Source organism: Camelus dromedarius, chromosome 9, assembly GCF_036321535.1.
Source record: "Camelus dromedarius isolate mCamDro1 chromosome 9, mCamDro1.pat, whole genome shotgun sequence".
Taxonomy (NCBI): Eukaryota; Metazoa; Chordata; class Mammalia; order Artiodactyla; family Camelidae; genus Camelus; species Camelus dromedarius.
The window spans coordinates 67026393-67051407 of record NC_087444.1 but is presented as its reverse complement, the minus strand read 5'-3'; the positions used below and the strand labels follow the sequence as shown (position 1 = coordinate 67051407).

Below are 25015 nucleotides of genomic sequence, written 5' to 3'. Positions count from 1 at the left end.
AAAGACACTGCATCCTTTCTGAAGATAATCAACATAGAAGTGCCTAGAAGTATTATCCATATATTTGTTCAATAAATGTTAAATGCATTCAGGTAATTTAATTTCATCAAACGGACAAATTCCCAGGATGAGAAAGTTTGTCCTTTAGTCCCCTTTATTATCTTCACCCAAATCACTGATTTAAGCATATCAAACCCTTTCTCAAACACCTTCAAAACACAGTTTGCTCCAAAGTAGGGTCCCTATTCTTCAGCCTGGCATTCAGACTCTGCCTGACCTGTCCCCACCTGGACTAAGAGGTGGTGAATCCAAAAAAACTTCCCCAGCTACGCAGGGAAACTCAAGGAGTGAGGCAGGGAGGGTGTGCTCTGTTCAGTGGTTCCCACCTCGATGTCCAGGGGAGCAAAGGGAAAGGTAGGAAGTGTAACACGTGGACTTTACAGGCCACGTCTAACTGGAAATTCTGCCAACCCAGAATGTGGACCAAGCACAGGGAAAATGACTTGTTGACACAGAAGCAGATTATCCAGATTTTGAGGTGAAATTTTCCTATTATTAACGCTGAAAACTCACCCAAACATCATAATCAAGCCCCTCCCTGTTCCACATGTGTACAGCTACTGTATCTTCAACAGGTATGTTGAAAAAAAAAAAACAACCTTAAATAAGGTTGGCCATGACACTCTCCCGCACTGTGGCAAGCGCAGTGTGGCGCATCTGAGAATGACCACATTTCCTGCCCTCCTCTTTCCCAGTGGCATGTCTTCTCCAGCCTACCAAATCCTTCTTGTCTGCCCGTCCCTCTGGAGGTCCTCCCCTACCTCTCCAGCCCGCGGGCTCCCTGATATCCCTGCCATCCTCTGCCATCATCTACCACTGGGTATTCAAGCACTGATCTTCCTATATTTTTCTTTAAATGCTCCATCTGTGCTGTTCAAAGGAAGCCACTTGGTGAAACTCCACACGGATGGAGCGGGGCGAGCTCCAAGACCAGTGCGGGTCAGGACCAGAACTGACCACAAGGCCGTCTCGCGGCCAGAGAAGGGAATGGATGCACCAAATGTCAGAGACAATGAAATTTCAGTAAACACTCATCTGTATTCTAATTTTCCTGGGCCCCACAGCCATTTTCACGTTTTCCTGAGTGCTTTACCTGGAGATGAGCACAGATCTCCAAAATGCAGATGGGAGGAACTGAAGAGAAAGGAAAGGCGCTGGGAGAAAGGGCCGCTGCACAAGCTGAAGAGGGGCCTGTCCGCGGCCGCAAAATGCGGCGAGAGAAGACGTTGGCGCTTCCCAGACCTCACTCAGCCAACCGGAGAAACAAGCCTCAAGAGACGCCACGGGGCCGACTGCCCTAGCTTCCGTACTGGAGTCGGAAGAAAGGGGCCTCTGGCACCGCGAGAGTTTGAAATCCCGCGGAGCGCCCCTGCAGCATAAAGACTGGTTGGGGAACCCCTTTCCGGGTGCCAGCTCCCTGTAGGCGAGGCCCAAGCATGAGCCCGTCATGTGGGCTGCTGGGCTCCAGGCTCACTGGTCCGATTCCTGGAGGGCGGGTGGCCCAGGGGCTCGGGAAGCAAAAGTGGCATCTGAGGCCTCTGGGGAGATAGGACTTTAAACTTAAATCTTCTAAATCTTGTCAGAACAAAGAATAAACAGCAAGCACGACAAAGGTACATTCCTTTAAGGTTTCAAGAGACAGATTAGCACATACATAGTGCGTCAGCATGACCTTAGTGTCTGGGAAGGGAGCCTTATCTTCAAAGGAGTACTAGCAGTAGTATCATGGGGGAGGCCGTTATCCCTGTCTTCAAAGCAGACACTAAGCGGTCTGGTAAATGCATTCATTTCTTTAATGGTTAAAGCAGATGTGCAAAATGCATGTTTGACAGACTGTAAGGCAGGCTGTTCTAGTTAGCATAAAGTTCAACCAAAATCATGTGTAAGCCAGAATGATTTCTCCATACCTTAATACTGAAATTGGTGAAAATTTCCTTCATAAAAGCAATCAATGTGAAAATTATTACTATGGCTATCATGTGGAAATTGGAAGACAAAAATTATCCCAGAATACAAATTATTAACTTTGAAATACTGAAATAGAGTATTTTAAATTAAACTAGGGTTCAACAAACAATAGCCTCTGAGCCAAATCCAATTCACCCAATTCTCTTCAGGTAGTATTGACATCTTACCAATATTCAGTCTTTCAATCCATGAACATGGGATACCTTTACATTTATTAAGATCTTCTTAAATGTTATAGTTTTATAGTTTTTCTTTTTTTGTTGTTTTGCAGTTTTCAGTGTACAAGTCTTTTTACCTCCTTGGTTAAAGTTATTCTTAGGTATTTTATTCTTCCTGATGCTGTTGTAAATGGGATGGTTTTCTCACTGAACCTATATATTAGGTTTCTGTAGTTTCTTAATGGATTCATCTACATTTTCTATGTATAGAATGATGTTGTCTGCAAATAGAGACAGTTTTATTTCCTCCTTTTCAATTCAGATGACTTCTCTTTCGTACCTAATTGTTCTGACTATGGCTTTCAGTACTATACAAAGTTTAAAATACTTAGTGAATACTTCATTCACAAAATAATAATATCAAAATAAAAATACTACCAAAAGCTGTAAGGTAATTTTACTTAAAAAAGTAAATACTACCAAAAAAGGCAAGTGCAACACTATTGAAAGCAGACTAATTAGAAGTACTGAATGGGACCTGAAGTTGCTCCATGGCTTTAGAAGAGAAAATTCATCAAGAAGAAATGTTATTAATTTCCATAGAGCTAAATAAAATAGCTTTGAAATGTATTAGGCAAAATTGGATGGAAATATATGGAGAAATGTTTCCTAACATGATCATAAATTTATTATATCACTTATAGAAATGTAAGTACTAAGTTTTAAAAAATAATTATTTTAAAAAATAATAAGGCTTATTTCTTCTGCTGGGGTGAACATAATGGCATTTGTTCTATTAATAATATTTATATTTACACTTATATCACTAACTTTACACGTGCTAAACATATAATATAAATTAATAAATAAAAGTAAAGATAGATCATTAATCAAAACAACAGGAGAATAAAATAACTATTGAAAAATACCAAATTTTATAAACTTTTGTGTTAATTTTGTATAATATTATTAAAGTAGGTATATACACTCACACATTAAATATTTGCTTTAAGATCCAGAGCTTGATCACATTCAAAACTAAACTTTATGAATTAAAATGGAAGAAATCACAAATACATTGATTACAATGCTATAACATAAAAAGTTAAATACTAGGATCTTGTAAAAATAAATATAGCCAACTAGCCATTTGTAAGCACTTTTTGAAACAGTAATTCTTGTCTAAAAGGGAAAATAAAATGAAAAATATGTGCCATTTAGAAATGAACTTTCAGAATAGTAAAAAGATGATATATAAACCAAATTGATTAAATAAGCTTGAAAAACAATACAATAAAAAGGAAATTAGCTTGAAATTAGTAAATATTACCAGAAATTAACAAAATATAAAGACACACTAAAGAAATGATTAAAAGCATAAAGCTGCTTCTTTGATTTAAAAATGTAGATATAAAAAGATATATTAAAAAGGAGAGATTAAAAAATAGAAAAAATAATTGGCAAGAATATTCAGAAAGAGACACACAGCCACAAGCATGGAGATTAAGTAATTATATCATTTAGTTCTAGAAATGAATATCCCCCAAGTTCCTGTTTTGTCTCGTTAGAGCAGCATACCTGCTGGCAGGTTTACCTCTGTCAGTAGGTGTTAACAAGCATTTTCTCTGCATTTGTTTCTTCTATGCCTAGTTTAAATTATATAAAGCATAGATGTTAATAGTAGTTTAGGTATTAGAATATAACTTTTTTTTTCTGGTGTATGTGAGAGTGAAGTGTTTTCCACTGTGTGTTATAGACCATAAACATCTAGAAACAATACAATTAAAGGTGAAAAGTAAAGTGTTTCAGTTTTACTTGGGTTTGAACATTTTCCACCCTAAAAAAAGGTGAGAAGTGTTGTTTTATATTTTTGCAAATCTCTTCAATGTCCAGTTTAACAGAATATAGCTAGTATTTTATACGTGCTCCTACAGTTAATCTGTTGACATAAATAAGGAAAATCTGGCCTCACACAGATATAGTTAGAAAATGGACAAGTGTTTTAATGAACTTTTCAGTAATTGTCTAAATATTATTCTTTGATATTATACCAACAATCAACAAGTGGTAATTTCTTAAAGTTACTTATAATGTGGAATCTGGCTCTTCAGCTCTTAAATTAAAATCCATTTGTCTATCTTATACTTTAATATACCCACAGATGATATTGCAGCATTATGTACTAATCATTTGGAAAATATTGATTTAGTGAATTAGGCAGATCTCTCATTGCCATATTTCATTATATGGTATTATAAAATCACATTCATTATTAGCATCACCGATCTCATCACAAAGGACTAAGTATTGGGAAGGGGTCAAGTTCATGGTGGCGATATCTTGTTTTTCAGTATTCTAATTTTTTGCTTGAAAACCAAATTAACAAGAATTACTATCAGTTTTCTTTATTGTCAGTTTAAAATTCACTTCAATTTTGATAAAATGTCTATCAAATATCCAAGTCTGAGTCATCTTACTCAAAATCTGTCACCTAATATTTCAAATAAAATTGATGTCCGTTAAAAAGGTAGCTGGTTCGGCTCACAAATAAAACAATCATAGAAGTGCATTTCCTTGAAACAACTTCATACTTCAACATGAAGGACTTTATGAGTATTTCTCTTTTCATCACATAAAATTTTTAAAAGATGTGTTCGTATCAACTTTAGTATCCTAGCCGTGATATTACAGTGCTGTTTTATAAAACATTACCATTGGAGTAAAACGGCCAGAGTACATGGGATCTCCCTATATAACTTCTTACAACTGTGTGTTAATCTACAATTATCTCAAAATTAAAAGTATAATTTTAAAATGTTTTACTCAAAGGTCAAAATTTAACAAAATTAAATTTTTACTATTTTATGAATAACATTCTTAAGTGGAATTGGCTTTTTTCTTTTAACCACAAGTCAGGGGAAGAAAAGAATACAATAACTAGAAGTACGATTTGGTGACACTGCCTTGATTCATGTTAAAGCCAGCAGTTTTATCCACGCTGCTTTTGCACCATCAGCACAAATTTCAGCGCAGCAACAAAAAGCAAGCAATGTCTTAAGTGTTATAATGAAATTTGTTTTGGCCATGCAGATCACTTGAAAGAGCCCCCTAACACCCTCTGACCACACTCAGAGAACCACTGATCCATAATAATAGGACAGAATTAAATGAAAGTTATATTAAAATTTACTGCAAACTTTTAAACTGGAACATTTCAATGGTGACCATAACAGGCTTAATGGATTTGAAGCAATATTCATTGTTTCATACTGTTTATCATCTTTTCTTCAAAAATTTCTCCATGCTTTATAGTCTACTACTTACCAGAGGATTGGCAGGATGGGCAGTGGTTGGTCTGGGGCACTTTTTCTGTCTGTTTTAAACATCTAGACCTAACACCTCAGGATATGAAATGGGGGGCACTAGTGGATTGGTAGTCCAGACACAGATTGAAAAAAATAAAAAATAAAAACACAAGACTGAGAAGACTTATCTGAATACCATGTCATGTTTGCCTCCTATACAGCTTCCAAATTTGCACACAGATTTTAATGCTAGGCCCCGACGGACAACTCAGGTTACCTGTCCCAATTCTGTCTCCTCTGAGGCAGAAGGCCTTATGTGGGTTTAAGAATCAGTAGAGGTGGGTCTGGACAGGGCCAAAGGATGGGACTTCTTTCTACCCCCTTCTCAGAACATTTCCAGGTCCTTCTGTTTGGTTGCTGCTCCACAGAAATGTCTCCCAGGGTTTGTATCTCTTTGAATCTGCTTGACTCTTCATACACCGGCAGTGCTCTTTTTTTTTTTTTTTTTTTTCCTGTTGAGAGTTTTAAATACTTCAGGGCAAAATCTTTTATTTATTTATTTTTAATGTACCGATTACACTGAAAACTGAAATATTCCTTCTAAAAGTTAAAAAGCAGTAAATGGTACACGTTTAATTTTGGAATCCTTTTTGTGACATGATTTTATGGAAAAGAATAATTAGAGTCTAAGACTCAAAGAGATTAAAACACAAAAGGTATTTTTCTGTTGTGAAAGAGTAAGGGCACTGGACCAGGGTTTACCACAGAGAAGGATAAGAAAAGCCATGGCACTTGCTCCATCTAGGATAATACTTCATAATTTTCCATCAGGTTCTGCTCACTCCACTCAGACTCAGATTTTGAACAAAAAGTAAAACTCTACACCTCACACTATTTGAGATAGTGATTCCCTAACACACTCCTTTGGGTATTGACATTTGGGGACCTCTTTTATTTTCTTCCCTAAATTGAGAGTCAATGATCCAGGCACTGAATCTTGTACTTGAAATCCTGCTTCACCACTTTCTAAATACTCATATATTTTGTTTTCTTATGGTTTTAAATATCTATTCTAAACACCTATACACAGATAAAAAGATGTATGTTATTATGCAATTCCTATACTTTCCTGCCCATTCTTGGAAATTTTTATTTTCCAAATAAAATTCACAATCATAGTCAAGTTTCATGAAAAAAACCTGGGCCTTGGGACAAAATCCTAAGTGAATTTGTGGGACATGGTCATTTTCAAAAAGAGAGTATTCTCAACCAAAAAAGTAGTCTATTTTACAACAGGTGGAAAGATTTAAACCAAATAATTACTAATGGGATGTTGTATGGTGATTCAAAGAATAGAAAGTAATTTCATTTTGTGCTTCTGTATATACGTGCACGTTTTCTTCGTAACACTAAATAACACATTTCTAGGCTAAATGCACTAGTTAATAAAAATAGCTTCAGTATGGATTCAACCTAGAAACCAGAGAGTGCCCCAGGAAGCGAGCAAAGGTACGGTATTTCCAAAAATGGACACCTCTTCCCAAACCTAGAGCTACAATAGTTACAGTCTTTCTTACCTGTCAGCCCTCTGTCTAATAAAATCTTCTACCCACGCACTATCTCTGTCCCCATGAGTTCACCATTTCCCAAGCTCTCCCTGAAGCTGACTCTGCTGGGTCATGCTCTGGGGAACTAAGATTAAATCAGCCATGGTGTCTGTCAAGCCTCTTGTTCGCAGAAGGCCAGGCAGACATTAAGAGATGAGCTCTAGAACTGTTGTTTCCTTAACATCCAGGTTACTGTGGAAGGATAGCTCAAGTATACTTGGGAAGTGACACTGGAATAGTGTCCATTCTCTCATTTCAACCTACTTAAGAAGTATTCTGCCCCATCAAGTTACCTGAGAGACTGTCCACAACCTCCATCCCCACTAGGGAAAGCCAGAGCTCCTGAAAATGGGCCAGCAATTCCTCAGGTGGACTAGAGACGTTGACCCTTACAGTTAACAGTCTCATGAGCACTCCCATCACACATAAGATGTCCCTGCTTTAGTGTCCGGCAATGGCAGATTTCTTACTAAAGCCACAGCCTTGGGTGTGACCTCTGGTGTCTCATGAAGGGTGACTATTGGCTAAAGGTTTCACTACACTCCTTGTACACTCAAGGTTTCTATCCTGAGTGTGTCCTCTGATGCCTGATGAGGTTTGATTTCCGACTAAATCCTCGCCCACACTTCCTACAAACATAAGGCTTCTCTCCTGAATGTATCCTCTGGTGTCTAATTAGGTGTGACTGCCGGCTAAAGCCCTGTCCACACTCCCTGCACACATGGGGCTTCCCCCCTGAGTGTGCCCTCTGGTGTGTAATGAGAGTTAACTTATCACAAAAGCCTTGCCCACACTCCCTGCACACAAAGGGTGTATCACCTGAGTGTGCCCTCTTGTGCCGAAACAGGTTTGGCTTCTGGCTAAACCTTCTGCCACACTCCCTGCACATGAAAGGCTTTTCCCCTGAGTGTGTCCTCTGGTGTGAGATGAGGGTTGACTTATCGTTAAAGCCTCGGCCACACTCCCTGCATACAAATGGCTTCTCCCCGGAGTGCGTCCTCTGGTGTGTGATGAGGGTTGATTTCCGGGTGAATGCTCTCCCACACTCCCTGCATACAAATGGCTTCTCCCCAGTGTGTGACCTCTGGTGTTTGTTGAGGTTTGACTTCAGGCTAAAGCACTGCCCACACTCCAGGCACACATAAGGTTTAACCCCTGAGTGTGTTCGCTGGTGTGTCTTGAGGTTTGATTTCCAGCTAAAGTGACGCCCACATTCTGTGCACACATAAGGCTTCTCTCCTGTGTGTGTCCTTAAGTGTCTAATGAGGTGTGACTTCTGGCTAAAGCCTTGCTCACATTCCCTGCAAACATAAGGCTTCTCTCCTGAATGTATCCTCTTATGTCTGATGAGGTGTGAATGCTGGCGAAAGGCTCGCCCACATTCCCTGCAAACATAAGGCTTCTCCCCAGAGTGTGCCCTCTGGTGTGTGATGAGGTTCGACTTCAGGCTAAAGCTCTGCCCACATTCCTTGCACATGTAAGGCCTGACCCCTGAGTGTGTCCGCTGATGTGTGAAGAGGTTTGACTTCCAGGTAAAGCCTCGTCCACATTCCTTGCACACATAAGGTTTCTCCCCTGAGTGTGTCCTCTGGTGGGTGACGAGGTTTGATTTCCAGGTAAAGCCTCGCCCACATTCCCTGCACACATAAGGCTTTTCTGCAGAGTGTGTCCTCTGGTTTTTGATGAGGACTGACATACTGCTAAAGCCTTGTCTCCACTCCGTGTACATGTAAGGTGTCTCCCCCGTGTGTGTCTTCTGGAGGCTGAGCTGGTTTGACTCCTTGATAAAGCCTAGCCCAAGCTCTCCATATCTGATTGCTCCAAATCCTGAGACTTCTAAACCACACAGTATTTCCTCTGGGCTGGGCCCTACATCCACCACTAAGTTGTCTTCCTTGGCCCTTACTGGCTGTTCTTCCGGGGCGCTGGAGAACACCTCCAAAGTCCGGCTTCTGCTTTCTCTCCCACACACGGGCTTGAAATCTTCTTCTCTCTCTTGAAGGTCTGCTTTGTTGCTCAAGCAGGTTTGATCAAAGAGCTGCTCCTGCTGCTGTTCCTGATCTTCTGAATAGGGTTTCCCTGGGTGGAGATGATTTCCTGCACGTAAACTTGAGAACAGCTGAGGGAGATGACTGAGCCACACATGTTGGCTGAGGGCTTGCTGACTAGAGAATGCCGGAGGACAGGGGAAACAAGGCTGAGTTTCCAGCTTTGATCCTGCTGAATAAAGAATGTTTTTAGTCAGAGCAGTCACGGATTGGGCTGCTAGGTAATTTTGCTTTGCCCACTGGTCATTCATAATATGTTTACATTACTGCCTCGTACTCAGCCACCCTTCCCAAGATCTACTTTTCATTTCACTTTATGCATTACATTTTTTATTGCAAAAATCTGCAAACTTGCTCAGTGGGCCAAATCCAGCCTGCAACCTGTTTTTTGTATGGCTACGATATAACATTTAAAATACCCAGTTTTCAAAGAAACAGGAAAGAGTGACTCACACTTAGGGACAAAAGAGATTTCAAAACTGATACTATGACTATATTCAAAGAACTAAAGAAAACAATATGTGAGAAAATAAAAACAAACAAACAAAAAGAAAATGATGTGTTAAAAATTAAAAGCAAATATGATAACAACTTAAAATGGAGAATCTCAATAAAGAATAGAAACTATTAATAAGAAACAAAAGGAAATTCTGAAATTGAGAAGTAAAATAACTAAAATTACAAAGTTACTAGACAGATACAATAGCATGTTTGACTTTGTAACAGAACCAGTGAACTTAGAGAAATCGTTAGAAATTACCTAAAACAGTAGAACAGAGTGAAAGAGTGACTGAAGAAAAACAAAGAGCCCCAGAAATCCATAGGGTTTCAACCAACTTGACCAAAACTGACATGTATGGAACACTTCATCCAACAACTGCCAAATGTATATTCTTTTCAAGTACACACAGAACGTTCTCCAGGACAGATCATACGTTAGGCAAAAAACCAAGTCTCAGTAAACTTAACAAGGTTAAAATTATACAAAATATGTTTTCCCTACCACAAAGGAATCAAATTAGAAACCAGAAAAGGAAAGAAAGATGGAAAAACCACAAACATGTGGAAATTAAATAAGACACCTCTAAGTAACTCAGGGGTCAGAGAAGAAATCAGAAGAAAAACTGAAATATATTTTGAACTGAATGAAAACTAAACCCAGCATAATAAAGTTTATGGGATGTAACTAAAGAAGTGATTAGAAAGATATTTATAGCTTTAAATGCCTGTATTAGAGAAAAATGATTCCAAATCAATCATCTAAGCTTCTATCTTAAGAAATTAGAAAAAGAGCAAATTAGGCATTAAACAAGCAGAAGAAAAGAAATAATACACATTTACAAAAAATTAACCAAATAGAAAACTATAAATGAATAGAGAAAATCAACGAAATTAAAAGTTGTTTTTTGAAAAGATCTATAAAATTGAGTAATCTTTAGCTAGAAGGAAGAAAAAATAAAGAAGACAGAAAACACCAATTCAGAAATGAAACAGAACATCGTTACTGACCTCACAGAAATTAGAAGGGAGTATTATAAAAACTTTATGCCAACAACTAGACAACAAAGGCAAAACAGAAAAAGTCTAAAAAGACACAAACTACCAAGACTAACTCAATAAAAGCTAGAGTATCTGAATAGACCTGTAATAAGTGACAAGATTGAATTAGTTAATTAAAAGTCTTCCCACAAAGACAAGCCCCTGTCCAAGTGTCTTCACCAATATTTAAAGAAGAAATGATACAAATCCTTCACAAATTCTTTCAGAAAATAGAGGAGGAGAGAAAATCTCCCAACTCATTCTACGTAGTCATTATCCAGATACCAAAGCCAGACAAAAATATCAAAAAGAAAGTGAAAAAAAAAAAAAAAGAAGTAAAATACAGATCAATACCCCTTGTAAACATGAGTGGCAAAATCCCTAAAAAATATTAGAAAACTAAATCCAGCAGTTAGTCAAAAAGAATTATACACTACAGTAAGGTGGAATTTATTCTAGGATTGCAAAGTTCATTTAACATCTGAAAATCAATTAATGAAATAGATCATATTAACAAAATAAAGACAAATACTACATGTCCATCTCAATAGATGGAGAAAATCCAATACCCATAAATAATAAAAACATTCAACAAACTAGGAATTGAACTGAATTTCCTCAACCTGATAAAGGGCATCTACATAAAACCTACAGCTAAGATCACAGCTAACATCATACTTAATGGTAAAAAGGCTGAATGTTTTCCCCTAAGTTCAGAAACAAGACAAAGGTGTCTGTTATCAACAACTCCACTCTACACTGCACTGGAGGTTCTAGCCAAAAAGCTAAAGAAGGAGGAGGAAGAGGGGAGCAGCAGAACAAGGAAGATGAGAAGAAAGAAGTTAGAGACATCTAAATTGGAAGACGTAAGCCTCTCTTCCGTTTACAGATTATATGACCCAGTATGTACAAAATTCCAAGGAATCGTCAAAAAATGGACAATAAATAAGCATTGTATTTAGTAAGGTAATATGATAAGAGCTCAAAATACAAAAATCAATTGTATTTCTGCATACTAGGAATGAACATTCCACAAATGAAATTAAGAAAACAACACCATCCACAGTAACACAGGTAATAATAAAATATTAAGGAATAAATTTGACAAAAGTTAACATAAGACATGTAAACTGAACATTTGAAAACACTGCTGAGAGAAATTAGTCCTAAATAGATAATCATAGATTAGAAGACTCAATATTATTAAAACTGTGATTTTCTCTAAATTGATCTATAGATTCAATGCAATCCCTAACACAACCAGAGCCGGATTGTTTTGTTTTGTTTTGTTTTGTTTTGTAGAAACTGACAATCTGACTCTAAAATTTGTGTGGCAATTCAAGAGACAGAGAAGAGCCAAAATGATTTTGAAAAAGTTAGAGGATTTACACTACTCAACTTTAAAACTTAATATAAGGCCCCAGTAATGAAGATAGTGTGCTATTGTCATAAGAGGCATAGAGATCAATGGAACAAAATTAGGAGTACAGAAATGAACCCTTAGATTTACAGTCAATTGATTTTTGACAAAGGTGCCAAGACAGTTGAAAGAGGGAAAGCATACTCTTTTTAACAAATACTGCCAAGACAACTGAATATTCATATGCAAGAAAATTTAGAATTTAGACTTTCACTTCACTTGATACATAAAAATTAACTCAAAATGGATCACAGCCCTAAGTGTAAAAGCTGAAAGTATAAAATGTCTAGAAGAAACCAAAGAAGAAAATCTTTGTGGCTTTGGGTTAAGCAAACTTCTTAGTTACACCACCAAAAGCACGATTCATTAAAAAAAAAATTGTTAAACTGGACAGCATCAAAATTTAAAACTTTTATGCTTGAAAAGACACCATTATGAGACTGAAAAGACAAGCCATGGACTTGTCTTTTCTCTGAAACTTCATTTTAGTTGAAAATAATTGAAAATCCTATCTGATATAAGACTTGTGTCTAGAATATGTGAAAAACTCTTACAACTCAAAAAGAAGACAAACAACCCAACTTAAAAATGGGCAAAAGAACTGAGTAGCAGTTTCACCAGAGAAGACATGCCAGTGGTTAACGAGCACATGAAAAGATCAACATCACCAGGCATTGGGGAAATGCAAATTAAAACCACAGTGAAATACCACTACACACTCACTAGAATGTATATAATCAAAATCGGAGACAATTCCAAGTGCTGACAAGGATGTAGAGAAACTGAGACCCTAATACACTGCTACTAGAAAAATGTAAAAATAGAAAATAAAAATATGACAGAAATGTAAAATATAAATGCTAATAAAAATGTACAGCCACTTTGGAAAATAATTTTGCAGTTTCTTAAAAAGCTAAACATAAACACACCATACAATCCAAAAATTCTGCTCCTAGTTACCTACCCAAGAGAAGTGAAATCATATGTCCACATCGAGACTGGTACATGACTGTTCCTAGCAGCACTATTAACAATAACCAAAAAATGGACACAATCCAAATGTCCATCAACCTGTGAATAGGTAGACAAAACATAGTATAGCATATAATGGAATATTACATGGCAATAAAAAGGGATGGATTATTGACACATGCTGCAACATTGATGAACCTCAAAAACACCATGCTGAAAGAAGCCAGTTATGATATTTTTTGATACTATTTATATAAAATGTCCAGAAAAAAGCAAATCTATAGAGATAGCCTATCAATGGTTTCCTGGAGCTCAAGTGGGAGATAGATGCAAATACATCCAAGGTAACTTTTTGGAGTGATGGAATGTTCTAAAGTTGGATGGAAGTGATGGTCACACAACCCTAAAAGTTTACTAAAAACAATTAGACTATACACTTTTAAGTAGGTTATGGTATATAAGTTATACCTCAATGAAATTGTTAAAAAAGCAGGAGCCATGAAATTGTATACTTCTAAACCATCAGTGCCATCATAGACAGAGAGGTTATGGAAATGGTCTATGTTAAGAGAGACTAAAGAGGGTTGACATGTAAATGCACTACTGGATCATGTTCTGGAGAGGAAAAAGGATATACTGTGTCTACTGACAATTGTAATATGAGAGGTAGATCACAGATATTAGATAAAATTATTGTATCAAAGTTTACTTGTTTCAGATTTACTGAAGTTGATAACTGTACTGTGGTTACATTAGAATATTACCAGTCTTAGAAAATCTTTTAACAAACATCAACATATGAGCCTACACATAGACACACACATATGTACATAAATATATACTCATACACATGGTGGGGGGAGAAGGGAGAGCGCACACGCCCATGACAAAGCAAACTGGGTAAAATATTAATAGTGATTTTGTCATGCCATTTTATATATATAATATATATACCATATATATTTATATATATACATGCGTGTAGAGGATATAAAAGGTATTCTTTGCACTATTTTTATTCTTGTAAACTTTCTGTAATTTCGAAGTAATTTCCAAATATCAAATCAAAAATAAACAGAATGAAGCCCATTTCTGAGAATGGCAGCAGACTGAATTGGTATCCCCTGCAAAAAAACACCACCAAATGAGAGGCAGGGAAGCTTCCTGGTGGAGGAAAGAGACAAGGCAACCAGGAAGGTCCCTCCATCAACCGAAGATGTTGCTCTGGAAAGGAAGTCACACCAGGCAGCCTTACTGGGGCCTCAGGGTCTTAGAAAGAGCTCCCCCTAGTACTTGAGAGATGTCTCCTTCTTTCCTACCTGCCACGCTGTGGATGGTCCAACTCCCCTGTGTCACACTCACCTGGGCAGAGTCTCAGGAGACTTTGTCTCTCCTCTTTCCAGGGCTCTTCCCCTCGCTCCAGCTGAGAAATGAGTTTTGGTTTGGAAAATGGAATTTCTGCTCAGAAGGAAAGAAAACAAGGAGACTCTTGGTTGTGGGCTCAAGGGGCCACCCTGGAACTCAGAGCCAAAATGGGGAGGAAACCCAGAAGGTGGTACAAAGGACCTATGAATAGTGAACTCTCTGCAGTAGGAGGGTTGAGTGAGCAAAGGTGACTCCATTCAGAAAAACAGCATATTAACACTTGATAAATGAAAATCTCCTAGTTTGGGGCAAGATGAAGTTAAAAAAAAAAACAAAAAAGCCCCAGCCTTGGGAAGGAGACCTGGAAATGCAGGGTGACATATACAATACGAATAAATCTACCTGCTTTCAACTCTACTAAATACAGATCTAGTCTGAGGAAAAAGATAAATTATTGTTTTTAAGTCCAACTCTAAGGCAAAGCTGCTGTGTGAGGAGCCTTTCTTCCTGGTATACAGAAAATCCTCTGTGGAGCAGATTTTAAGTGCTAAGGGAAGCCATTCTTACCCAGTGAGATCAAGTGGCTGTAAGTCTCCATCATCACCTCCCTGTGCAGGGTCCTCTGAGCAGGGCTCAACAACCTCCACTCCTCCTGGGTGAAGTCCACAGCCACATCCCCGAACGCCACGAATGCCTTTTAACACAAAACACACCCTTGCTCATCCAGGAGTCCACCTTGCCCACACCTCAGGGTAAGGGATCAAAAGGCTTCCCTGAGGAGGTAGAGAAGATTCTAGACCTTACTATGGATGGTGAATGAAGGATGACAGAATGCACTACTCCAAAATATGCCACTTTGGCATAAGGATTACTTTGCACTGAATTAATAAGCAGACACAAGGAAAGCTCTCTGCCCTCCATTTGCCTAAAAGCAGAACATAAATTTGTAAAAGTGTCTCCCCTCCTCTCTACCAGGAGGACAGAAATTAATCCCCAGGGACAACTCTAGACCCTTATCAGCCAGAGATGGGCGCCAGAGAAATCTACACAGTAAATCTTTAATAACTAGCACTTATCTTCCATTAATTCCCACAATTTTCTATCCTAGAAGTGCAAAGCCCTTTTCCTTTGTCTTGTCACTTCTCTAAGGAGTTATTGTTCTTTTGTTAAGATGATTAATAAGCTCAAGTTCTAACCACCTCTTTCAAGTTACCCATCACCACGTACTCCCAGGTATATGCATGATGCACATGCTAATAAGCTTCTCATTGTTTTTCTCTTGTAAATATGTCTTTTGTCTAATTCACAGGGCCCCAGTCAATGAACCTAAGATGGGTAGAAGAAAAAAGAATTTTTCTTCTACCCTACATGACCTTGGTGCCAAGAATTCAAAGACCATTATTCTCCTATCTCCATCCAGCCAACATCATTAGGGCACCTGTCACTGTCAACGTCCTAGGTTCGATGCTATGAGGGGTAAAAGCAAAACAAAAGTCCTTTCACATTGGGAGCTTTAAGTCTAGGCAGGAAGGCACCACACACACAAAATTAAAGGGAAAAAATAATCATCTTGCTGAGTCTGAAGAATTTAAGAGACTACTTGCTCTAAGCATTTATGTTCTACATGAAGCAGCTCAGCCTCTGGGGTGGGGAACCCACCTATCCCCAATGAGTTTACCCTTAGGCAAATTAGTTAACCTCCCAGCACCTCAGTTTCTTCTTCTGTGATCTGAGAATAACAGTGCTTATCTCCCAAGGTTGTGCTGAGGATCCGATGAGTAGAGAAACGTAAGGACTCAGACAACTGACTGCTCCACATAGGAAGTGCTCGGGCGGAGGGGGACCTCCCTGGCCGCTCTGTGTGAAATTCCATCTGCTCATTAGGATTCTTATTCCCCTTTCCCACTTTGCTGCATGCCCTTAACTCTAGAAATTGCATGTGTTATTCACCTTTATTTTCTGACTCCTCAGTAGACTATAAGCTCCATATGCATTACTTACTACCATTGCCCCAGTGCTTAGAACAGAGCCTGCAAACACTAACCAGTCAAGTATTTTTAGATGATTTCACATGCATTTGTTATTGTTATCCCTCTGTGACTTAGAAAGCTATACACTGGAGGGTGGGAATATAAGCAGTCCTTGGCATGAAGGTTTTGGTGACATGTCTTAGCTTGAAGGTGTGTGGAAACCAAGCCCAAATAAACTAGGATTTTTTCTAGCCCATGAAATATTTTATCTTTTAAAACAGGGCACAATCTGCAGTCCACAGATAGATTTAGTTTGACCCATACATTGCTTTAAAACTTTTTAAAATATCAATTATATATTAGGAGATTTCTCATAAAAAGCTCAGCTTACGGGTCATTTTGAAAAATCCGTAAGTCTGACCACTCTGGGCTCTGCACTTCTTCACAGCCACAGCTGGCTGGCTGGAGGTGACCTATGCTGGGGGCCCGTTAGCCTAGGCATGCTATTGGCAGACAGCTACAATTCCTGCCTTGTCAGTTTCACCCACTTAGGTACATGCCTGGTCTCTTCGGTGATTTGATTTTGCATCCCCTTCTCAGAATACCTTCACTCCTTGAGGGATGACACTGTACCTCTCAAACTAATTCCATGCTGTGCCCTCCCCATGGCTCTTACACACGTGGAGGACCTTCCCCTAAATTTCCTGTCCCCTACCAGCTGTTCTATGCTGGCTGGGCCGTGGAATGGTCTTAAGACACCACTCCCACCTTGCCCCCACCCCTACAGTAACAGCAATCCCAGAATGCAGCCTGCCTCAACGTAATTAACCATAAAGAGCACAGAGAGGATGAATAAGAGCTATGGTTCCCACTCCTCATCCCTGATTATATTTTAGAGCTAACTGTGTGGTGTTTTAAATTATGGGTTTCTGGGTCCCACCACAAATCAATACAATCAGACTCTCTAGGGGCAGGGCTTTTATATTATACTTTTAAGGGCTCCTAAGTATAGTCATGGTTGAGAATCACTGGGTCAGAGGACTCTCAAGAGGCAGAGGATGCTGTGGGATAGAGAGATCAGAGAAGGTTTCCTGAGAGGGAAGTATGATCTTGATCTTAAAGGCCAGGCAGGATTGCAAAGAATCAAAGAGAGCGAGGAGGGCTAGATACTCCAGATAAGGTGTCAGGATGGGAAGAAACAAAGAAGAAAAAGTGGCCAGTTGCAAAAGAGAGCAGGCAGGTGGTAGCAGTCTACAGAGAGTCTGAAAGATCAAAGGAATATAAATCTCTATCCTTTACTGTGCATTTAATGCAGTATTTGAGTATTACCCTTGAACTGATGGTAGAGGACAGCACATGTGGACAGACAGGTGGTAAAGCACACGTAGCAAAATACTCATTGTTGAATCCAGGTGGTGGGTATGTGAGTGTCAATGGGCGAGTCTTTATATTTTTTTATGTAGGTTCAAAGCTGTTCAGAATTAAATGTTAGAGAGAAAAAGACTATTCACTCATTCAGGTATCTGCCTAGTCCCTGTGGTGATCTGATCTTACAATCCTTTTTCAGAATGAACATACACACACATACGCACCCATATCTTGAAAATCTCTGACCAAGGAGCTACGTTGGAGACCAGCCTATGTTACTTCAACAGGTTGAACACAACTGGTATTCCTGCAACTCTAAAAAAATTCATGGTTTCCTTGTTTGCTTGTCTGTGAACCATGCATGTGTGTGTGTGTTGTGGGCGGGGGTTGGTAAACACTAACTGTATGTTCCATTCCAGATCTCTCCCACTGAGAAGCAACACAGCTAGAGTTGGGGAACTAAAGTCAAGAGGAGGCCTCACTGGTGTAAAAGTAATCCATCCCCTTGTCAGCTGAAGAATGGATTTATTAGCCAATGCTAACCAACAAAGTCACAAGACGCCTGCTCTAGGATTCTAGCAGGAGACTTCTTCATTTTTAAGATGGAGTAATGGGAAGCCAATACTTTTCCTAAGGCTCATAACGTGGGTGCAGATTACCCCCAAAGAGGCAGCACAGCTTAGTGTACTGGCTTAGAGTGTGGTCCCTGAACACAGTGCCAGCATCCCTTGGGAACTTGTTAGAAATGCAAATTCTCAGGCCCCACCCCAGAAATTCTGGGGGTGGGGCCCAGCAATCTGTTTTTAACAAGCCTTCCAGTACGGCTTGTTTATGGCTCTGATTCACAGTAAAGTTTGCAAACTACTCAGTAATTAAAAGCACACTCTGGAGACAAACTGTATTCAAATGACAGTTCTTTTTCTCCTATGACTTTGCATCAGTAACTTAACATCTCTGTGTCTCAATTTTCTAACAATGGATATTATAATAGTACTTACCTTTTAGGGTTGTTGTGAGAAATAAAGTCTAATTAAATAAAGTTGCTACTGGTAAACATCCTACGGTTCTGAGGGGAACCAGCCTAGATAAGGCTAACACTGTGGAGAACAGAGTTTAGTGGAGGAGTAAAAGAACCCCAGCCTTTGATAAGCTTATGAAGCTAGAGGACCAACCCTAAAGTGTCTCCTTGCTATATGTGAGCTAAGTACTTACTGTTCAGAATTGCCTAAGTGGGGTTTCCTGTTGCCTGCAACCAAAAGCAACCTATCTGATAGATCGTTATTCTAATGGCCCCATTGAATCATGCCTCCCTGCTTCTACTTTTTATGCCTTTATACTCTTTCTCCTCCTAAACTAACTCTAGGCTTGCCATGTGACGTGCTTTATCCAATGGGACATTAGCAAATATAATGCAAGCATAGGTTTGAAAGGCATTTGGGTTTGGGGCTGGGTTTCTTTCTTTCTGTGCAGGAAACCTTGAGGCCATCATGTAAAAAGACTGAGTCTGCCTCCTGAAGAGGCCAGAGAGAACCCAGAATGGAGACACCTCAGCCAACCAGCCTGTCAACCCCCAGGCAAGTGACACCATATAGCTCCAGCTGAGCAGCCACATGAGCAAGCCCCAGTAAATCATAAGAACCACTCAGCTGTGCCAAGCCTAAATGGTGACCCACAAAATTGTGAACTAACAAATGACTTTGTTTTAAGCCCCTAAACTGGCACATAGAAATGAAGTGACACCATAACGAATACCTGAAACTTTTAGCTTTGGGACTAGGACATGGCAGAGGCTGGGAAAGCATCCAGGAAACTGATAGCAAAGGTTGGAAAAATAGTAAACAAACTGTTAGCAGAGGCTAGAAAAGTGGTGAGGAAACACTATGGCAGCTTGAAAAAAAGGCAATGCTTGCTATGTATTAGTAAAACTATCTCCTGCATTAATTTAAAATATAGAAAAAATACCTAATGAATTTTCAGGTCTGGCTAAAGAGATCTCCTGAAAGCCAGTTAAAAGCTTCAGCTAGATGCTTCTAGCTACACATGATAATATACAGAAAGAGAAGAGCAAAAGCAGCAAGTAAGCAGTTCACAAGCATAATTTAGACGAAATATACACAAGCCAGGACTTGTAGGTTGGAAAATAAAACTATTTTACATCTCCAGTCTCTCCAGCCAGCAAGAGTCTGAAGAAAAGAAATTGCCTCAGGGTGAAGATTAAGAGTTTGGCTGAAAGGCCTAAATTTTATGACCTCTGAAACTGTTAAAGTGATGCCTAGCAGATTCTAAACTAGACAAAAGGGCTTCTGAGATTCTTACAGGTATTGTCCCACAGCATCGACACCCCACCCAAAGATGAGAGATCTGGAAAAGAATTATATTTTTGTTTAATAGAGTAATATAATCTGATACATGGGAAACCCAAAGAGTTTTTAAAGAAGTTGTATCAGCTTGACTAAAAGGACTAGAGACAGTTCAAAATGAAGAAGCCTCTTATGTGCCTCCAATTCCTCCCCTTTTTGAATAGGAGTGTCTACTGCAGTTTTCCTGTCTATGTCTCACCATTTTATGCTACGTGAGTAGTTGGGGGTGGAGAAGAACAAATAACTTGTCTTTTTAGTATGTCTTGGACTGAAAGGAGTCTCACTGAAGAAGCCTTAGCCACATCCAGACTGATATACATATGATACTGGACTTTGAGTCTGAAGATGAAATTTCCAGGGATCCTGGGAGGTGGGTGAGTTTATCTTACACATGGGAAGGATATGGATCATTGGGACCAGAGCATAGTTACAGTAACGAATCCCAGTGAATAAGGTCTCCCTGTATCTACACCCTTGTGTTAGTCCCTTCCACAATTCTGGACTTGGCCATGGAACTTGCTTTGGTCAAAGGGACATTAGTAAACGTAACATAACCTGAGGCTTAAGGTGCTTGTTCATTGGGGTTGTCCTCTCTCTTGCCGTGTAGGGAAACCCAAAACCATCATTTGATCAAGTCTAAGCAGAGTCTCTAGAACAAGCCCAAGCCCACACAGAAAAGAACCAAGAAGAACCAATGCACCCTAGTCAACCAGTCTGGTAACTGTCAGGCATGGGTGGTCACTCAGCCCCAGTCAAACCACCAGCTGACTGCAGCAACAAGAGCCCAAGTGAAACCTGCAGAACACCCATCTGTGCCCAGCTCAAAATACTGACCTATAAAACTATGTGCTAATAAATGATTTTAAGTCAATAAGTTTGGGGTAGTTTGTTATGTAGCAAAGGCTAACCTATATACTGATAAAGGAGTCTTGTTATATGAAAAATACTTTGCAACTAATATTAACCTTGATCTGCTAAGAGATCCTCATGCTGTCAGAAACTCCTAAAACAGATTTAGAGAGCAATAAATTCAGTCCTTCCATTTCTCACTCACTCTTGGGCATGAAGGCATTAGGTTAAAGAGGATGGATTCATCTGAATGACATGAATGGTTATTTCTCTCCCATTTCCAGCCAAATGCCTAAAAAATGAACTTATCTAAAAGGTATATATGAAATTACTCCACTGTGGTGGCAATAAACACACTTCCAGAATGAATAATCAGAACACGATGTCATAAAGAGAACACTGAGAAAATCTGAAATGAGGACTGTCCTGAATATTAAGATGCTGTTGTGAGCCACAGAAGGAAGGCTTCTGAACAGAAAAGCGATGCTATTGCAGTAATGTTTGGGGGAAATGAGGATTACAGATGTAATGGGTAGCAAAGGAACATATCACCATGGGGAAACAAATCAGGACATTATGATGAACATTCACATGAGAGAAGAAAAAGATCTGCACTGGCAGGTATACCCTGGGAACGTAAAACTGCACGATGTAAAGCAAAGACATGGTGGTGGAAGAAGGGAATCTCAAAAATGGAAGAAATAATTGATAGGGTCCAAGGTTTTAGAACAGGCAGGGTTCCAAAGCTCCAACTGGTGTGAGTGCCCACTGCTTTGAAACACCTTGTCACTTTTTTTTGAGAATAAATACAAATCTATAAAAGAATTTCAAGCACAAAGTTGGTCATAGAAGCATTATTTACAGTTAAGTATTGGGAACAAGTTGAATGTTACCCTATATTGGGAAATAGTGGATGGGTTCATCCATTCAAAGCACTTTGTAGAAATCACTTTCAGTGGGATAAATGTTGGCTGTTCCTTCACCTATTTAAAAATGGGTCTGAGTAGATACACTGTCTCTAACTTTAATACAATATGATTTTATCATTAATATCTACCACAATGTATGTATGTAGGGGCGTGTGTGTATGTACATAAATTAAACCAAATCCCAATGATAAAAGAAATCCAAAAATAACAATGGAAGGCTCAATAAGTGTGCAGGCTGTGCTTTAACACATCACTGACTGTGGTCTATCAAGTGTTCTGTCCAGTAGATATTCAGCAAATTTTTTCGATGGAATCAATGAAAAAATGCTAAGAATTAGTAATATCATGTGCCTGCCAGCCCAACTCACTTGTTACATATCTAATTTATCCTCTCAGGCAGTGATAGCTAATATCCTACTGTATGTTTGCTTAAATTGTTTTCTGTAATTCAGATGTCATGCATATCAGACTACCTGGAAATCCTCCCCAACCCCCTGAAATATGTGGTTAATTATATGCCTCAAATAACATCAAAACAAACAACAGAAACTCCTTTGTTACTTAGTTCCTTCGAATTAATTTATTTTAGGTTGTGGTTCCTCCAGGCACCAAACATTTCATGTGTGCCAGGTACGCCTTGAGGCACAGAGGATTCATCTTAAACAACTTATCCATTCAAATGCTTGTGCACTTTGATCAAGTTTTCATAATATCTTTTTTTTTTAAGTATCAGGGCAAGAAAAGTCAGCTGACACAAATTTTTCTGGCTTTTCCCAGAAAACCAGAATGCTTCCCTATTAACATTAGGAGTGGTGAAGAAAGTACCCACATAAGATGATTCAATGTTACCTTAGGAAATGCCCTGACTTGGATTTCTTATGCATTCTTGGCACTAACACCTTCCAAATTAATGAAACACTTTACAAACAAGAAACAAAGAACTCTCAAAGTTATTCTGATAACACCCAAGAAGTTATAAATCTCTACCATGGGAGGCCAGGATTAAGAATAAATCAAGATCTCATTTCCTGTCTATATTCTACTCTGATTTTTTGGATGAGGATAGTGAAGGCAGATCTGAAATAACCAAGTTAATGCATATCAAAAATCATAATAAACCAGCCTGACAACTGTGTTGGCACTCAATAAATGTCAGTCACATTCAGTTAAGTCAAGGTCTTCAGAGTCACCATGCTCAGGGATTAGAAAGTTTCCCCTTAAGTCCCTGTATGCCTATATTATTGATTTCCTTAAAGAAAATCCTTTCTCAACATCCTTCAAAACTCATCTTACTCAAAGACAAAGTCTACACTCCTGATCCTGGCACTCAATCTGGCCACCCAGACTCAGAGCTGGAAAATGAAAATCCTTCAGGGACCAGACAGGTAAAAAAAATGAGAGAGGCAGGCAAAATGTTAGCTGTCAATGGTTTCAACTCCGCAGGACCTCAGTATGAAGGATACTATGGAAAGTACAAACAGACTCTGCAGGACCTGTCCAAATGATGAAGACACTGTTCAGCTCAAATGTCCTTACAGAGTACAGTGCAATTTATTTTCAAAGAGGCAGGTAATCTAGAATTTTTGGTGAAATCTCCCCATTGCCAGATGCTGAAAATGCTCTCAAATGTAAAATCCAGGTCAGACCATATCAAACTCCTCTCTGCTCCAAGGGTGGACAGCTAGTTTGTATCTTCACAAGTACATATCCAAAAATAAACGTAAAATAAGTCCTTTGGCCACTATAATCTTCCCACACTGTGGCAAGGGTAGTGTGCCCAGTGGCCCAACCTCAGACTAATCATTCTTTCTGCCCTCCTCCTACTGGTACGTCTTCACCAACTCTCCAATTTACCAGACACTCAAGGGTAGTTCAGACAGCCCTACTTCTCCTGGAGGTCCTCTCTAGCCACTGCAGGCCACTGGTTACTCCGCTGTCCCTGCCTTTCATCCTTATCACTGGACAACTAGCCTGGATGTCCCTGTATTTTCATCTAAATTGCTCCATGTGTGCTGTTCACAATTAACTACTTTCAGAATGCCTTAAGTATGGATGGAGCAGAAGGAAATGTTGAGGGGCGATTCCATGTAAGATGAGCCACTTCTCCAGGACCAGGAGTCAACTTTGTCCAGTACCAACAAGGCAGCTTCCAGAGCAAGAAAAGGTAATGGATCCATCCTCTTGACAGCCAAGATGGAATTTTACGGAAATTCTCACCTCTTTCTTGGCTTTCAGGAGCCTCGAGGCCATTTTCCTGGTCTCCTGAGTGCTCTCCCTGAAGAAGGGCAGTCTCAGAAGGCAGATCTGAGGGTGTGAAGAGAAATGAGAAGATGCCTAGTTGGAAAACCCCTTCCCAGTGCAGGCGGGGTCTGCTCCAGAGCCCCATTACTGGAGATTGGGAGTGTCACAGAAATCGCCGGCACAAGCCAATTCCCATCCAGAGCTCTAGAGAAAGGGCCCAGGGTGACGGAGCATCCTCAAGCTCAGCCCCAAATTCTGGCCGCAGTGAAGCCCATATCCCCCAGCAGAGGAGAAAGGGTTTGTCTCTAAACCTGTGGGCTGGAGTGAAAGGAAAATGGGTGGCCTACGGATGCCTACAGGAGAGCGCCCGATTTCGGAGGTAGCCTGGGTCCCCGTGAATAAAACGGGGACAAGCATAGGGACGTGATGAATGGACGAGGCTATGACTACAGGGCACTCACGGAACGCGGGATACACGGTGCGGATCCTGAGGCCGAAGCTCGGGAACCAAAAGAAGAGGTGTGGAAAAGACCAGAATAAGATCTACCCCACCGCCATCCAGTCTAACGGGCTGAACCCACCAACCGGAAGTCTTCCTCTTACGCCACCTCCTCCCGCTAAGGGGAAAGCGGAAGGGAGGGCGGAAGTGGCCGCAAAGGCCTCTGGAGAGTGTAGTCTTTTGGATGTAGAAGGGGCCGGCGAACAGGCTTCTCCAATATACGGTGACTGACATCTGCACTTACACAGCCAACTTTAGGAGCCCATTGTTAAGATGCCCAGACCGCGAGGTTCACAAGTTTCTCCACCAAGGGCCAATGAGATGTGCAAACCACGAGAGCGTCGCGGACACGCCTGA

At 39.7% G+C, this 25015-nt stretch overlaps 1 protein-coding gene across 2 annotated transcripts; it reads right to left on the bottom strand.

Moving 5' to 3' along the window:
• Positions 1 to 1835: 1835 nt before the first annotated feature.
• On the bottom strand, positions 1836 to 24733 carry ZNF875 (zinc finger protein 875). 2 transcript variants are annotated; one of them, XM_064489598.1, is made up of 5 exons: positions 24621 to 24733; positions 24136 to 24222; positions 15010 to 15136; positions 14440 to 14535; positions 1836 to 9318 (listed from the first exon to the last, which is right to left on the bottom strand). In XM_064489598.1, exons 2-5 carry the CDS (start codon positions 24166 to 24168, stop codon positions 7661 to 7663), a joined length of 1914 nt encoding a protein of 637 aa, XP_064345668.1. In that variant the 5' UTR covers positions 24169 to 24222; positions 24621 to 24733; the 3' UTR covers positions 1836 to 7660. The 2 variants fall into 2 exon arrangements, with proteins under 2 accessions (XP_064345668.1, XP_064345669.1); XM_064489599.1 differs by having other exon boundaries at positions 1836 to 9315.
• Positions 24734 to 25015: the final 282 nt, after the last annotated feature.